Source organism: Clytia hemisphaerica, unplaced genomic scaffold (assembly GCF_902728285.1).
Source record: "Clytia hemisphaerica strain Z4C2 unplaced genomic scaffold, Clytia hemisphaerica genome assembly, whole genome shotgun sequence".
Taxonomy (NCBI): Eukaryota; Metazoa; Cnidaria; class Hydrozoa; order Leptothecata; family Clytiidae; genus Clytia; species Clytia hemisphaerica.
In genome coordinates, this window is record NW_027104328.1 from 65,072 (window position 1) to 81,661 (window position 16,590).

The 16,590-nt window shown below is 36.2% G+C and overlaps 2 protein-coding genes across 3 annotated transcripts; both read left to right on the forward strand.

Annotated features, from left to right (window-relative positions):
- The first annotated feature begins 1,837 nt into the window (after window positions 1-1,837).
- On the forward strand, window positions 1,838-10,309 carry LOC136817747 (coiled-coil domain-containing protein 102A-like). 2 transcript variants are annotated; one of them, XM_067074060.1, is made up of 7 exons: window positions 1,838-2,779; window positions 3,438-3,753; window positions 4,698-4,808; window positions 5,550-5,699; window positions 6,406-6,519; window positions 6,892-6,995; window positions 9,580-10,309. In XM_067074060.1, exons 1-7 carry the CDS (start codon window positions 1,932-1,934, stop codon window positions 9,617-9,619), a joined length of 1,683 nt encoding a protein of 560 aa, XP_066930161.1. In that variant the 5' UTR covers window positions 1,838-1,931; the 3' UTR covers window positions 9,620-10,309. The 2 variants fall into 2 exon arrangements, with proteins under 2 accessions (XP_066930161.1, XP_066930163.1); XM_067074062.1 differs by lacking the exon at window positions 5,550-5,699 and having other exon boundaries at window positions 1,858-2,779; window positions 9,580-9,680.
- Window positions 10,310-11,055: 746 nt separating this feature from the next.
- LOC136817750 (luciferin sulfotransferase-like) lies at window positions 11,056-16,298 on the forward strand. Its single transcript, XM_067074065.1, has 5 exons — window positions 11,056-11,288; window positions 12,031-12,118; window positions 14,179-14,323; window positions 15,157-15,522; window positions 16,120-16,298. The coding sequence occupies exons 1-5, from the start codon at window positions 11,075-11,077 to the stop codon at window positions 16,285-16,287; spliced, it is 981 nt and encodes a 326-aa protein (XP_066930166.1). The 5' UTR covers window positions 11,056-11,074; the 3' UTR covers window positions 16,288-16,298.
- The last annotated feature ends 292 nt before the right edge of the window (window positions 16,299-16,590 follow it).

A 16,590-nucleotide genomic window follows, 5' to 3' on the forward strand; every position in this document is an offset into this window, starting at 1 on the left:
GTTAATTAATTCCAAACAACAAAACCCCCGGAAACACAGATTCCGGGGTGACTATCAGCGATCCGTGGATAAGAAAATAAAAAAAAAATGAAGGTAACTTTGGGCGATCCGATATAACTCACTCCGCACGAACAACCCTTTAATTAAATATATCTCTCTTTCGCTTCGGCGAGATGAGGTGTCTGCAATCAATCCTCGGGGAGTTTGGCCAGCGCCTTCAAAATACCAATATTCGTCAGTAAATCGGTGTTCAGAAAACAATACTACAATCATGCATTGACATTAATCCAAAATCAGATTTTCTATAACGTATTGTTTTTCCTTGAGAAGTCACCCCTTTGATAGAGGGAATCGTACACATTCTCTTGCGTCCATCAGTAATGCAAATTAAAGCGTGGGATACACAAGGACGAAAATTGGACTAATGCGAGATCCCCTTAATAAAAAAGGTATTAGCTGAAGCTATTATCATTAAGTATAAAAAGCCTTTAATTATAGATAGAATGCACCTTCTCCTACCCCACCTAGTCGCGCGGTCAGACGCGTGCCACTTTATCATTTAATAATCCCCTAAACTCGATCCAATCTTTTTTTTAGTTTACATCTTTTTCTATTGTCTATAGGTGCGAAACAAAGACTGGGACGGTTTTAGGGTGGTAAAACGGACAAAAAATGCCCGCGCAGTAATTGGTGGCTACGATCGGAAAAGTGTATGTACCTTATCGGCCGAAACTTAGTCGACCCTAAGTGACTAAATTTTGGCTTGATGACTAAAATTAGGGCCGACTAAAATTAAAGCCGACTAAGTTTTGGTCGATAAGGTATATACAGGAAACGGAGGTTGAGCGAGATCACTTTTATTTTTCGTATATTTAAGCGAGCGTTTGTTAAAAAAGGATTTCTTTAAACGAAAATCCTTGTTCGTTCATTTTGAATCTTTCTCGCCAGACACCCCACCCGGCGGATGGTTATCTTCCGTCAGTCCAGACTGTTGATCGATAAAACTGGGAAAAAGATTATACAAAGGAAAATAATAAAACTGATAAGTGATAAACTAAAATATGGTGTGAGGAAGAAGGAATGAAAAATTGATATCGAGGAATGATAAAAAGGACAGAGAAAAAGGGAGGAAATTTTTCTTGTTCATAAAGGAGGATTTTTATTCCCTTGTGTTTTTTGGTCTCCCAAGGGAGAGAAGATAAAAACACATTTCAGATTATGATGATGAAGAATTTCATTGAGACGCGAGAAGAAAAGGGAAGAAAAAGGAGACAGAAAAATAGAAAAAGTCATTCGTGGACATGAGTTTTGAAATGTGAATAACGCGTTTTTTGTTGGGTGATTTTTTTTACAGTTTTTTTACAGTTTTTCAAACAAGGGGTCCAATATTTTCACTAAAACTGATGTAGAAAAACTACAAGTGAAAATTATTTTTATGAACAAATTTTCAAGAAATAATCAAATCAAAAGAATCTATAATAATTCACTTTGCACTTCAAATTTTTTGTGTGTCTCGGTTTGTTTATGGAAAGAGAAAAAACTTTCGTGGTGGAAGATGTTTTAGGTGTAGCGGCAAAATTTTATAAACTTTAGACATCAAAGGATCTGGAATATTATAGTTTTAAGCTTGTGTGTCAACCTCCTTCCCTGCGTATCATCAGCTTTTTGATGCTTACTGATAGCATCCGATAATATTCTCTGCTATCCATAAAAAAGGTGACTAAAGCCTGGGATACACGGGGACAAGGTAGCTTGTGTGTAATTTTGAGCTCAAACGCAAAAACATTAGAGGTTAAAACTCATAGTTTGATCACTAAAGAAATGGCTACTTATTTTTAGTATGAAATTGAAGTAAAATTGAATTTATAATTGAAGAAATTCAAAAATCGCTTTTTAAATCAGCTCGCCATAGCTAAAAACCAAAATCAGAGATGTCATCGTCACCCGAGGTATTAATTCAAGAGCTTGAAGAGACAAGAGAAAAAGCTTTGCAATTCGAACGCACCGCAAGATGGTGGAATGAGTCGTGCGTGAAATGGCGCGAAAAATGGGGTAAAGAAAATGCAGAGAAAAACAGACTTATCGAAAAAATTGAAAACTTAAACGGGCGAAACCGTGCTTTGATAGTTGAGTTTCAACGTGTACAATGCGAAAATGCAAAATTAAATTCTTACATCAGACAACAAGAGGGGTTTAAAAAAGACATTGAACAGACTGTCAACCGAGCTTTAAATATCCCTGAAGATATCAAAGAAGTAGATGAAGAGAGAAGAGTTGCAAGGGTAGAACCAATTGTGGAGGATATACGTTTAGCAAAAACAATGAGTAATGCGTCACCGACAACATCGATAAGATCAAGTACGGGGAAACTTTCTTTTAGTCCACTGAACGAAGTCCAGGATACCTTTGAACAGATTTCAATGTTACCCTCTGGAGAATCGTTGGACAGTATTGAGAATGTCTCTGAGAAGCGGTTGGATAGTTTTGAAAACATCTCTGGAAAGCCGTTGGATAGTTTTGACAAAGTTTCTGGAGAACCTCTAGATAGTTTTGATGATTTAATCGCACCGTGTGCTGCTGAGAAAAGGTTCTACTCAACAAATGAAAGTTATCCTAGTCTTCAAGATGAACTAACTGATTTGAAGAGATTGATTGAGAATTTGGAATCAACAAGCTCAGTAGATACACAAGAAGAGAAATCATCGATGTTTGGAAATTTATTGGAAAAAGTTGAAGGTTATTTCATGGAATGTGACAATTATGTTCAAGAAAGTAAAAGGTAGAGTTCGGAAACCAATAGTTTTATGAAAAGGGTACTGTACCCATCCTACATTTAGGAGGACCGTCATTTTCTCTGTTGAGTCTTTAAGCTTATCTCATTGAAAGATTTATAAAATCATAGTGCTCGATGCACCCCTGTGTCACTAACCCCGCATCACTGGAAATTGACTTTGATTGCATCTCCATTTTAAATTCAACGAAAGAAATTGCATTCCAATACCATCCCACTAGGTTTTCTATTGGAAAAATAGAATATCTATCCCCATTGAGATTTCGATAAAAAAATTTCATTCCCACTGTTGGAAGAATTACCACCTGTGAGACAGGGGTGTCTCAATGTCTAAGGGAATCACCAAACGGCACATCGTCACCAAAAGCCACAGTCGAAAGTAACCCAAAGCTCCTTTTGATAGCTGTCTACCTGAAGGTAGGGAATTACACTACTTTCTGTGCCTGAGTTTCCCCATTTACTGTATTTGCCATTGATCACTCTCCTCAATAGACTGCTAGCGTTCTCTAACAAAATTATCTTATCTAATGATTATTTGAGATAAGATTTGGAAGCTAATATTTCATAACCAGAAGAATACTAGCCTACTCATTGCCCCTCGGGCCTCGGGATGCCCCGTAACCTTTTTCGTTATATATATTCTCAGAGAATTGGAGGCAAGTCGTGCTCTCAACGACATTATCAAGCAGACAAACAAGAAGAAACAAGATCAACCATTCTCAATAAATCATAAAGAAACACAAACTTCTGGTTTCCAGCTACCAAATCTCTACAGTGGTGCAGCCGATCTATCAGCAGTTTTATCGTCATTAAGTAGTATAGATTCTACTGGTCGTAACATATCCTTCAATAGTGGTCTACCTTCGATCGGTATGATGTCAGTGTTATCTTCATGCACCAGTATTGAGTCTGGTGATAGATGTACCTCGGTTGATGTTGTGGTCAGGGATTTACGTGAAAATGTAAGCAAACAACCATTTGAGCTTAAAGCTGGATATATAGGAAGAGAGAAACCTTCAACCTTTCATAAGAAAAAGTGAAGCCTTAAGATTTGCGCTGCTGTTGGGATGACGGGTTGAACCTTGCGCTTTTCTTGTTTTCATGTGGTACTTTTTTTGAAACAACGTGACAGATCTCATTTTTAATCCAGCGTTTGTGTGAAATGCGGCCTACGTGGCCAATGCGTTTTATATGAGAATTTTTGGCAACAATTTTTTTTATAGTCCTCTTAAGAGCACGGAATTGACTCTATAGTTTGGTGCTGAAGTTCTAAATTTACAAAAACTCTTGCGGTCATTTTAAAATTAACTTGCAATAACTTTAACTTTCGTTAGTAAAAGCCTCATGTATTGCTTCAGCTTATATGTTGGTGAACTCTCTCCCATTTGAGCTTTTCCTTTTTTTAAAATTTGACTACTCTTCAGCCATCGCCATCGAATCCTGTTATTTTTTGTTTTTTAATTCGAACAGTAACACTGAAAGCATTGGGCTCTTCCAGAAAAAATTCGTTCAAGGGGGGGGGGGGTGGAGGATATATTATTTTTTCAATAATCGACCCCCTGGACATTGCAAGTTCACCCCATAGAGCATGGCAGTTTTTCAGGATTTTCTCGATACAGGGGTATCAGGTTTTATGGACAACATATCTTCCACCTCCCATGAACGTTTTTTTTCTGGAAAAGCCCAATTATCGTAAACGAAAAAAATCATGAATATGAAATTCATGATATTCATGACGTAATGTTTTCTACGGAAACGCCCAAGTTTTAGCCGGTAGTGGCAAGTTTAAACTAGACAAAAGTTGTATAAAATTTGCCACTACTGGCAAAAACCGGGGTCTTTCCGTAGAAAACATTACGTCATGAATATGAAATTGATCAATTTTCTTCTCTTTTTCGAACGAAAGATCCAACGATTACAAGAGGAGAATTCGAACGAATGGTCGCTAAGAGAACAAACGGAAAGTGAATTGTGTTCTATCAAACGTGAATTGAAACAAGCTGAAGCTACCATTAAGGTAAGAAACTTTAATTCGCCTCGTACCAATGGATTCCAGAAAATTTTCGTACATGGGGGTGGAGGATGTATTGAATATTTTGTCCGGGGGGGGGAGTGAAAAATCTACAAAATTTGCCTTGTTTGGGGGCAAATCTGCTCTGTTTAAGGAAATTATGAATGTCTGGGGGGTCAAAAGTCACAATGTCCGGGGGGTAAATTTCCAAAAAAATCCTTCACCCCCACCCATATTCAATTTTTTTCTGGAAGATCCCAATCTCGTTCCCTGCGTATTAGTATTACTCAGCCCTTTTTTGCTTACTGATAGCAGCAGATAATTCTATGGCGTCCATCAGTAACGTTAATAAAGCTTGAAAACACGGGGGCGAGGTTAATCGCCTCTTATAAAGGACCAACAATATACAATTTACAGACAGATTTCCTATTTATTCCAAATATTGGGTAAGTATTCTTCTTACAGAGAAAAACATCAACAACCGCGCTCTTGGGGAATCATACGTTAAGGGAAGAATTTTTGGCGGGAATTGAATTTTGTGGATCTTGGCCGAATTCGTGAAAATCTCTTCCCGCCAAATTTCTTTCATTGAGGTATCGGTTCGAGGTAAGGGGTACAACCCAGCTGGCACACAACGTTGTTTCAACGTTCATCTAACGTTATATGGACGTTGTGAACGTTAGATAAACGTCGAAACAACGTTGTGTGACAGTTGGGAACACCCATATCTGTATCATATTTTTCTAGGATTTGCGAGAAGAGGCATGCAAGAAAGAAATTGCAAGGCATGAAATCCAAAGTTTGAAACTTTTGAACGAAGAGTTGGATAAGAAATCGAAAGAATTGATCGAAGTGAAATCAGCACACATCAAACTCAAGAAATCCTTGGAAAATAGAGTAAGATGCGGTATTCAATTTTGGATGGGGAGATGGGACAATAAAGAATATTCATTGTCATTTAGTGTTACCCCTCTGTCACAGACCCGCTGGGACCCCAGCCCCACTGGAAAATATAGCAAAAATTTCGTCCCCGGTATGCACCTATCAACCCTTGCGTCAGAAGCTGTAAAAAGGGACTATTTGCTATTGTTTTGGTTTTTGACACCTAAATATTCAAAATCGGATTTCCGAAAAGTAGTGTTTTTTAAGAGTAGACGAGGAGGGGGGAGTGACAAATAAGGATGAAATATTTTAAACAAATTCTTCTTATTAAAGACGAACATCTTTGAATTTGATCGTTAAAAAAATTGAATATATGCTCTAAGACATGCGCGATAAAATTTATATATTCCATCCTCACAGGTTAAATTCTGAGAATGATGAACTGCCCAGCAGGCACACTCACTTAACGTTGTTTCAACGTTTATCTAACATTATATGGACGTTGCAACAACGTTGTGCGCCAGCTGGATGTGATGCTCATGGTAAAAAATTCGGGTCGGATCGGTTTACTAATGTTGCTAACGTCCATATAACGTTAGGTGAACGTTGAAAGAACGTTGTGTGCCAGCAGGGAATCCACGATTAACTTCCAATATGAAAAACACTGGGTGGATAAACTCAAACTTATTTTGATTAATTAAATCGTTTGAAATTTTGATAGAGTCAAGAAGTTGGGCATGAAAAGATGCGAACAACACAATATGAAAGCGAAGTTAAGAAGTTGAGAATCAAAGTTGAACAGTTGAAGAAAGATTTACTGACGGAACAAGAAAAGGTAAACAATCTCACCAAGGAGGAGGAGGGTGTATGATTTCCTTTCCACTCCTTCACTGCGAACATGAACAAATTTGAGTGGTTTGATCAGGAAGGAGAGCTAATTTAGGAATCTTTGTAGCAAAACAAGTATTTTAATCTCTCAAAAGTTGGGGCCCCCGAGAGTACAAAATACCGGAAACCGGTAATTATTTAATGAAATATTCTAACTATTGCAACAAGTACAGGAATACCGGTTCTTTTCACTATATATCAGATTCTTCGATTCCGCCCCCAGTAGCGTAGCCAAGAGGGACGCAAAATTTGTGTTGGAGAGCAGATTTTTATTACACTGTAAATTTTCTTTTTATATGTGATATAAACTTCGTCACAGAACGATTTCCAATCGAACCAGTTACGAAGAACACAAAGAACTTTAGAAGAACAACAACAAATTAATGAAACATTACAAATACAAATTGATCAAACATCAACAAGGTATATGATGAAACAGGAGATTCTTTTTATTCAGGCGACAAGAAGTAGTAAGTCTTGCGCCCGCAGTCGGGGACGTTCCTAACTCTCCTCTTTCGATAGCTATTGGAAAGGCGCCACTCTTTCTCCCTAGATTACCCAAACTTACCCTTGATCCCTCTCTAATATTAACGAGTATCAAGCAGGGAGGAATCAAGTACAATTTCGGAGTTTTCGGTATGACCCGGAAAAATGCTTTTCTTTACACTGCGAATCGAATTTATCACGATTTTTTGGCGATTTTTCGCGAAAGTATGTTTATAAAGATTCTTAACCGAGTAATTCAAAAATGAAACCACAAAGATATGTTTGAATGTTTGAATTCAAAATTTCACAATAAAATAGCCTAAAATTTTTGAAATATTTGAAATTCAACATTTATAAAACTTCAGAATCGTGAAATTTACTCTAAATTGTTTAAACTATACTTTAGGCGTACACATTTACGTGAGCAGAAACTTTCGCGAGGACGAAAAATCGCGAAATTCACGACATTTACTTTCGCGAATTTAACGGGAAAATATAGCAGAAACTTTTGTGAATCAAGACGTAAAATCGGGAATTTTCACATGAAAAAATAGCTTAGAGGGACAAATACTTCTTGGATTGGCTTGAAACATTTGTTCTTTGACTAAGTAGTCTTTTAGCAGGCTAAGAAGTGCCATAAACGTTAGAAAACTTCAAAGTTTGGAGTTTTACAGATTTTCTATTTCTACTTTCGCAAAAAAGGCCAAAATTCGCGAAAATCGCAAAAGTTTCTGCTCGCGAAAGTTTGTACGCCTAATACCTCATGTATATGTTTAGCCAAAGACATATGAACAGTTCTAAATGTCATTTCTATATGGTTTAGCCATAGTATAAGAAAGCCGCGGCTGGAATATGTACTGCATTGTCTTTTCAGTTAATTGCTGTTCCATCTCTGTCTCTGAGCTTTATAAGAACATCAAGATGCTCAGTTTATTATTGGTAGAAAGTTTTTGAATTTTTCCTCTTATTTCCCTTCACAAAAAGTTTTTTAATTGCTAAATATCTTTGAATCTGTACCCAATAGAACACTTGAACTAATTTGAACATATTTTAGGGGTATTTTGTGGAAAAAATAGTTTTTCGCCAAAATTGAAATTATAAGAACCATATTCAAGATGACAACTTTCTTGTCAGTTTGAATGATAAATTTTGAAGGTGCTGGCTTGAAACTTTCACAGTATTATCGAGATGTAATTTTTCATTGATTTCTAAAAAGACTTCACTGAAATATAGCCTGGATATCCAAGCTCAAAATTTTAGAAAAAATAAGTTTTACCTCAGCCAGACAAAGTTCTAAAATTATAGAGCTTGGTTCACCTAGAAATCAGGTGAACCCCTGTTGACAGATTTTCCTGCATGAATCCCATGGCTGCAAATAAATATATGCACATAATGACATGCATAATTTCAAGATGGTACCCCAGCAGTGATAAATCAATTTAGAATGGCAGCCTTGACCATAAAATATAGACAGTGTGGTGGAAAGTCTGTTTAGACAAAAAGTGCAAAGTGAATTTTGGAGAAATTTTTTTTTCAAAATCCAACCCAAAACAGCAACAAAAATTGGCAAACAGAAAAGAAGAATTGAAGCAAAATAAAGATATACCTTTTTAGTTCTTTACACGATGCAACCAAGTCATTAAGAAGATTAAAACAAGAATATCTAAGCAAGTAATTCAAAAGAAAGCAACCAGAACATCTAAAAATTCCCATGTTTTGATCTTCCCACTTTTTCCCTACCATTATTGTTATTTTTATTTGGATGCGTGGTCAAACACCCAAGGGAGATAATTAGATATTCTATTGTTATTTGCTTCGAAGAAGAAAAGTCAGGGAGATTTGCAAAGCAGCGTATGCGCCTTGCTGATGATCGCCCGCGCGGTCCACCTAAATATTTAGGCGAACACTTCAAGTCGGCTTGCATAATTTCTTACACGCGCGCCACCATTCAGATCTCTGATTCGCTTGGACCAACCAATCAGAATATCCGCATAATCATCCTCAGATGAGAATGCAGACGATCTAGGTAAACCAGACCGTAAACATAAGAAATATCAAAATCAAAAAAAAGTTTACGGGCTGGATATCCAGGCTAACTGAAATATTGCGAAGGCATTCGAGGCACTTTGTTTATTTTTGAGTTCTTTCAGCCCAGCCATTTTGTGCTCGTTTAAATTTCTTATTGTTGATCTTTCCTTTACAATGATTTTATAATGCAAGTGTACTATCAAGGGTATATCATTAATGTCTAAAACACACTGAGAAGTAAGTATTAACGACAAACCAATAAAATTTACCATTAAAGATGATACATTACTGATCTCTTGATCAAAAAATAGTCATCAAATACGACAGAGATAGAACAACAGAAGTTCAGATGTTATCATTCCAGCCGCGGCTTTCTTATACTATGGTTTAGCTTACATCAACCTGCCTAAACTAAAAATGCTACTTTTATTATTGGATCAAAGTAATATTTACCGCATTTCTAAACCAATTTTCGTTTCAAATTGTTCTATAGATTGAAGTATCATCAGCAGCGTGGCTCGTATAACGGATGAATTGAAAAAATGGCTAAAATCAAAATGCGACTTGAAATAAAAATGGCTGAAAAAAGATGATTGACTGAAATGGAAAAGCGATTGGGAACGGTGATTGACAAGGATTTCAGAATTTAACTAAGAATTGACAAAGAAAAAACATGAATGAATTGACGATACATCCAATTTGGCATATAACATTATTATAACATTCAAACAACATATTCAAACTAATATGGGCTTTTCCAGAAAAAAATTTAATATAGGGGTGGAGGATATAATATATTTCACAAATTTACCCCCAGACATTGTGAATTTCGACCCCCCCCCGGACAGAAGGTCTGACCATCCCCTCCCCCGAACAAGCATCAGTTGACCCCCTGGACATTTAAAATAACCATTAAACCGAGCAAAATTACCCCCAAACAGAGCAATTTTACCCCCTAGACAGGACAAATTTAGTATATTTTTCACTACCCCCCGGACACTATATCCTCCACCCCCAAATACGGACATTTTCTGGAAACTATTAGTAATACAGTAACCAAAGGTATTATAGAAATTCAATACATACTCCAGTCTGTGTAAAACAGATTACAATTTAAAAGTGGATCAAACTTAATAATATGATTTTTTTAAAGAAAATAGATTTTAATCCAATTAATTAAAGAAATGAAAAAAAATAAAATAAAATACTTTCCGGACACCATCAGACAAAACAGACCCGCTCATTTACATGTTTTTTTTATAAGATTATCCACAATTTTTGAAGCCTTCAGATGTTCTTAACTTTTTTGGGTTAACCTAAGTTAACATTTTCTTATTTTCCCCAATTTTTATGTCTTTTTACCCATTTTCCTAAGAAAGTGGCTGTTTTTGAGTCCATAAAGCTTTAAAATGTTCTGAACTTGTATGTTTTTAACATTTTCTCCTTTGAAGCCTTATGTTCTTATCTCCCCACAGGGAATGGTTCCTACTCCTTACAAAGTAGGAATTTCTCCTTTTTAAAGTTGGAACGCTTAGCGCTGTCCAGACACCGCTGGTTCTGTGCACGCGGGAAACGGATACCATGATGCGTAGTAGTGACACTCGAATTGCGCGGGAGAGCATATAGCTCGTCGCAGGCGCAGAACGGGATGAATGACACCACACATCACAATGTCTGGCATATCAGCCATACTCTTTAGTCAGATTAGTGGTACCCGATTCCCCTCACATGGCATGGGTTGACCCGGGCGAAGGTATGTTAACCGTCAAGTGTAGTAGTAGTACTACAGTGGGAATCGAAATCGGACCTCCCAGACGAGAGTTAAGACCACCACACCATTTCACCTGTCATAACTTAAGTAGCATCAAGTTTGATCTATAAAACAGTAGATAGTTAAAAAAGATTTAACATCAAATTGGATTATCATTTTTGATATCTAGCAATTTTCTTTTTTTGGACATTTGAACTCTTACCAGTTACCAGGCAGAATGGACGAGGGTGAAGACATACAAGAATATCATAGCGAGACATTGGAAAGCAAATTTTTTGCTCCCTTTGCAAATATACCTTACGTTTCTAATGTACATTACGCTCGGCCTTCCGATGTTTTTATACCGAAAGGTTATTTTCAAAACATTGAAGAGATTAAAAACTTCGAATTTTTTGAAGATGATACAGTTATATGTGGATTTCTTAAAACAGGTAGCGTTCGTATTGAACATTTTTGTTTGTTTGGATATGTGTATATTTTGCATTGATATTTCCATTTTTTTATACATTCTAGACGTGTGTTTCACCCCTTGACAATATAATCTTCTACCCCTTCTTTACAGTGTTTTTGTTCGTGAACCGAAGAGTCATTTTTCGCTAATTTCGATCATTTCCGCGAAAAATAGAAATCCGATTTTTGGCGAAAATCTCAAGGGAAAATGAAAGAAATCGAAAAAAAAAAGATACTGATTGAGCGATTTAAACTTTGAAGTCTTATTTTGAGAACATTTATCCGCTTAAGGTACTCTGAAGCTGTCGAGATGGGAAATTCTGTAATTTCACAGGTTCTCGTACTGAAGTTCACACTGCTGTCGAGCTGTGTGCAATTTGGCGGAATTTATTTTGGCGATTTAAAAAAAATTCTAAATTTGGCGAGACATAATTTTGGCGAACGACCTATTTTTTGTTGAATATTAAGCTTAAAAAGGATGAAAAAAGGGTTTCTAGTAAAAGAAATTTAAATTTGGTGGGAATTAATTTTGGCGAATGGCCCATATATCTAAATTTAGCGGGAAGAAATTTCGGCGAATTTGGCGAATTTTTGTGGCAATTCGCCAAATTCGCCAAAATTTCTTCTCTTAAGGTAAGTTCAGGTTCTCGTTGAAAGAAAGACTTGAACTGGAGACTCTCTAAAGAAACGTTAATGTAATGATGTTTTATCGATAATTTTTAGGTACGAATTGGTGCGAGAGGATTGTTTGGGCACTCCGTAATGATATAAAATTGAATATTCAACATGCACCCCCTGTATCAGTTTTCGAGTAAGTGAATTTTAGAGTCCGCAAAGCCTTAAAATGTTCTTAACTGGTTCTTAAGATTTTGGCCATCGAAGCCTTATGTTCTTATACACTTATTTGTTTTCGATGGTTTGAGACAGATTCGAATGTAGCCCAATCGGCGACGTATCGCTACGTCTTGTCTCTCCGGTGGAGAAAATACCCTACAATTTCCGCCCTACTGGAAAGTTGAATTTTTTATTTTTTTTGTTTTTTTTTATAGTAGGTTTTAAACGGAACAAATATATAAATACCTTATCGGGGAAAAAATGTCAGAGTTTTATTTAGTCGGGGTTTTTACTCGTTTTTTTTTTCGTCGGGGGGAAATTTCGTCACCTAGAGGCATTTTCGTCACTTTATCACGACCAAATTTCAAATTCCTCTCTTTTCCCGAATTCCCAAATTTTTGGGCGGAAAATCTTTTTTTTAAAAGACTTGACTGACAACCGACATTGTGTTACTATTGTTATTTTTTATCAAACCTTTCTAGTTTTAAGGGCTCTGACCATGGTCGGAAAATTGATTTTAGTATTTGAACATAAAAGTTATGTTTTAGGTTCTTTAACACTTTTAACAAAGAATTGCCTTTATAAATTGCTTTTTAATCAAATCTCTTAAGAGTAATTAAGAATTTAATTACAAAAATGACGTTATGAACTTTAAAAAGACGTTAATAATATGTTGCATCACCTTCTTTTATAAAAAGTGCCAAGTTTTAATGGGTAATTAACCTTTTTGTTTCGAATTTTTTTCAAACTGTCCGCAAAGAATTGAACTGTTTTAAATTTTTCGGAAAAACTTTCTAAATTAACGCATCAAAAGTGATGGCTGTTTTTCTATGAAAAATTGGGATGAAAAATTCGTCAAAAAGCACTATTTTCAAGATTTTGAAGCAAATAAACTTTTAGAAAAATTTTCCGAAAAAATAAATTTTAGTTTGATAAAAGATACACCATCTACCGCAGCAAAATTCTTTTCAAAATGTTTTTTCTCCACAGAAACTAAGCTCTTCAAAGTTTGCAAAAGTCTTCATTTTCTTCTTCAACAAATTTTTTCATTGTGATTCTTAAATTTTCAGACTCAATGATAATTGGTCTAACAGAAGATGTATAACATGCCACAGTTTTGTGGGCTACATCAAGTAGAACTTTACATTTTGTAAGTGGCAAATATAAAACCGGGTAAAAGTTTTGGGCGGGGGAAAAAATCAGGTAAAAGTTTTGGTTGGGGATAAAAAAAATCGGGTAAAACTTTTGGTCGGGTGTTAAAATATCAAAGAAAAAATTCGTCGGGGGAAAATTTCGTCACCCCTTCAAAATTTTCGTCACTTTCCCCAGACATTTCTCCCCCGATAAGGTACGCAAAGTTCCTAGCCTCCCGCTAAAAACCCTAGATTATACCACCAGGAGGAAGGAACCAAAAACTGAGAACAATAGAATTCCCAATCCCTTTTTGTATTTCAATAGAAATTTCCATCGCCAGACCGGGGCTGTGAGCACGGGTGTTTTAAAGTGAAAAGAACAAAATGTTTGAAACAGGTGCTGCAAAAACCAAATACATGTTTTTTCTTTTATAAGCATAACGTTTATAAGCATACGCAGGCTCAGTTTTCGGCACCTAAACAATGGTTCTATTGTTTTAGAACAATAGAATGCTAAGCATAATGCGAGCCTGATATAGGGGCAGACACTTGCTTATAAAAAAAAACATGTACACAAATGGTAACGAAAGGATATGTTCTACATAGTTGCCATTGTTGCCACTCTCTCATTCGATGTTCAAGGGGTCAAGAATTTTCTTCAAATCAGAGAAATATTTGAATTAGAGAGTACTTTCCACCAGAAGGAACCAATGGTTTAGTTCCGATTACAGATAAATTCGAATTAAAGAGGTTCGAATTAGAAAAATATGACAATAGGAAAATATTAGATAGAGAGTTGCCCTGGTTCGGTAAAATTTTGTAATCTAAACTTTCCAGATGTTTAAAAGTTTCCCATACATCAATCACTGTCATATCAAAGGATTATCATCTTTCAATATCACAGCATTGTTATGGGTATAGGAGATTTCGATAGTGACAACAACAAAGCTAACGATGAGATTTTTTCGTCCATGAAACGACCACGTGTTATCAAAATGCATCTTTCATATGAATTATTACCAAGACAGTTTCAACAAAAGCAACCTAAGGTATTTATACTCTTTCTCACCTACAAACATCAATAGAATCTGATAGAGCGATTTGTAAATAAGGCTAAAATAAGATGATGTTGGAAATTTTCATACTTGACAAAATATAGCAAACAAAATAGATCAACAGACGATAATTGGCTTCACATGAAAACTCAGATTACCCCGGAGAATTTCTCAACGATGCTTTGTGTGGAAAAAAATTCACCGTGAACTTTTTTCCGCGCAAAGCATTGTGAGTAATTTTCGGGGGTCAAATCTGAGTTACTTTCACCTTAAGCCGATATCGTCTACATTACATACTAGGCCAGTCAATCCCAAGGTGCATCACGTTTCGTAGTACTCTACGGAAATCAAGAATTTCCGTAGAGAACGGGACTTACCGTGAAAAGCACAGGCCGATATCATATATTGACCTGTGCTGACCAATCGAGATTCAGCACGCAATCAAAATGAATCTATGTTTTCATTTTCATTTCTGTCATTTGTTTTCCTTTTTTCTGCTGAGCCAGCTTTTCCCATAAATTATGCTCGCGCATCGAAAATATCAAAATGCGCGCGAAAGTACTGCTAAGTAATACGCCGAAAACTGGTAAATCAGGCCGAACCTGCATTGCAGGGAAAAACTTCCCTGCAGGTGAGTTACCTGCGCCAAGCGTTAAACAAGCAGCAAAAATATCATAAACTAAACTGTGAACAAAGTTTAACGCTTGGATTCCCAGGGTAACTTAACCTCTGATAATCAGGTAAAAAGGGACTGTTTACATACAAGTCTACAGAAAGCCAAATATTTGACGCAAATCATCGGCAAACATTTTTTTATATCACAATAGATGATTTACATGCTTCGAAACCCAAGAGATGTTTGCCAGTCCCTTCACGGTCACTTCTATACACTCTACGATGACTTTTCTGGATCTTTACAAGATGTTGTTAATCTCATGACCGATGATGCTGGATGTTATTCTGGTCCGTTTTTTAGACACGTTTTGGGATACTGGAAGCGACGCTCTTATGAAAATATACTCATCATCTTTTACGAAGAAATGAAAAAAGATTTATCAGGTCATATCAAGAAGATTGCTGATTTCTTAGACATTAAAATTTCAGATGAGGAAGTATCAAATCTGGCCAAACATTTTTCCTTTGATTCGATGAAACGAAAAGCAGAGCAAATGATTCCCTTCCATGCAAAGCAGGTCAGTGTGGAACGATTTTTTCAAAATCTTTGCTCAAATTTCAGATGGAAAAACAATTTAGCACAATCAAATCCTACTTACAATCATAAGCCATATAATAAGGCGAAGTAGTGGAGTTGATATCCACTCTCTTTTTCATGCCGAAGGTCAGTTTTCGATTCCCATTCGGTGCAATAAATGGTTTGACCAGTGAATCCTATTTATACCGACATTTTTCCAGTTTCATAATACCAGGGGGTATTTTACAGCACCATGAATAACTTTTGATCTAGTTGAAATTTTTACACTAAATTTGGAACAGATGTTGCTTATCATGGAAAGATTTAAAAGATTTTGTTAAGTCAGAAAGTTTTGTGTGCTTTGAAAAATGTGAAGTAGTGCATGGGTGGTGTAAAATACACCTTGGTAGAAATAGGGTTTTATCCAGGTTAATACGTCATGTGTCAATGTGAGGAGAAATAGGTATTACAACTCGGATACCGAAGAAGGGAGGAGACCTTTGTGGTATTGCATCGATATTTGTCAGGTTCACCTTTGTACTATAACACTTTGTAATAAAAATAAACGCATTTTGTTTCAAATTGAACAACTTTTCAGGAAGGTCATAGTTCAACAGTCGAAGCAGCTCACAAGGGAAAGACAATGTTTAACAAGGGACAAGCTGGATCGTGGAAGGCTTTGTTTACACCAGAGATGACAAAACAAATGGAAGAATGGGAATCAAAATGGTTGAGAGATACTGATCTTGAACTTATTTATGAATAGTATTGGAGTATCGAAACTCGTCGTTGTCAAGGCAAAGGACAAAGCTCAAAATTAGTATCTTAGTAAAGAGAGCATTTTTCTATAAGATAAGATATTCCACTCTGCAGGGGGGTTTTGGATTTTTGGGTCCAAAACAGCCAGACTGTGGGAGTCTGAAATTTTGGACTTTCAGGTGGGGGAAATAGGTTGAGGTGGGACTAGAAATCTTTAGGTGGGACTCTTATGGAAATCTTGAAAGAAAAATTATTTTAAATTTTAGATTTTTACATATTTGTATTTGAATCCTGTAATCTGTTTTTCATT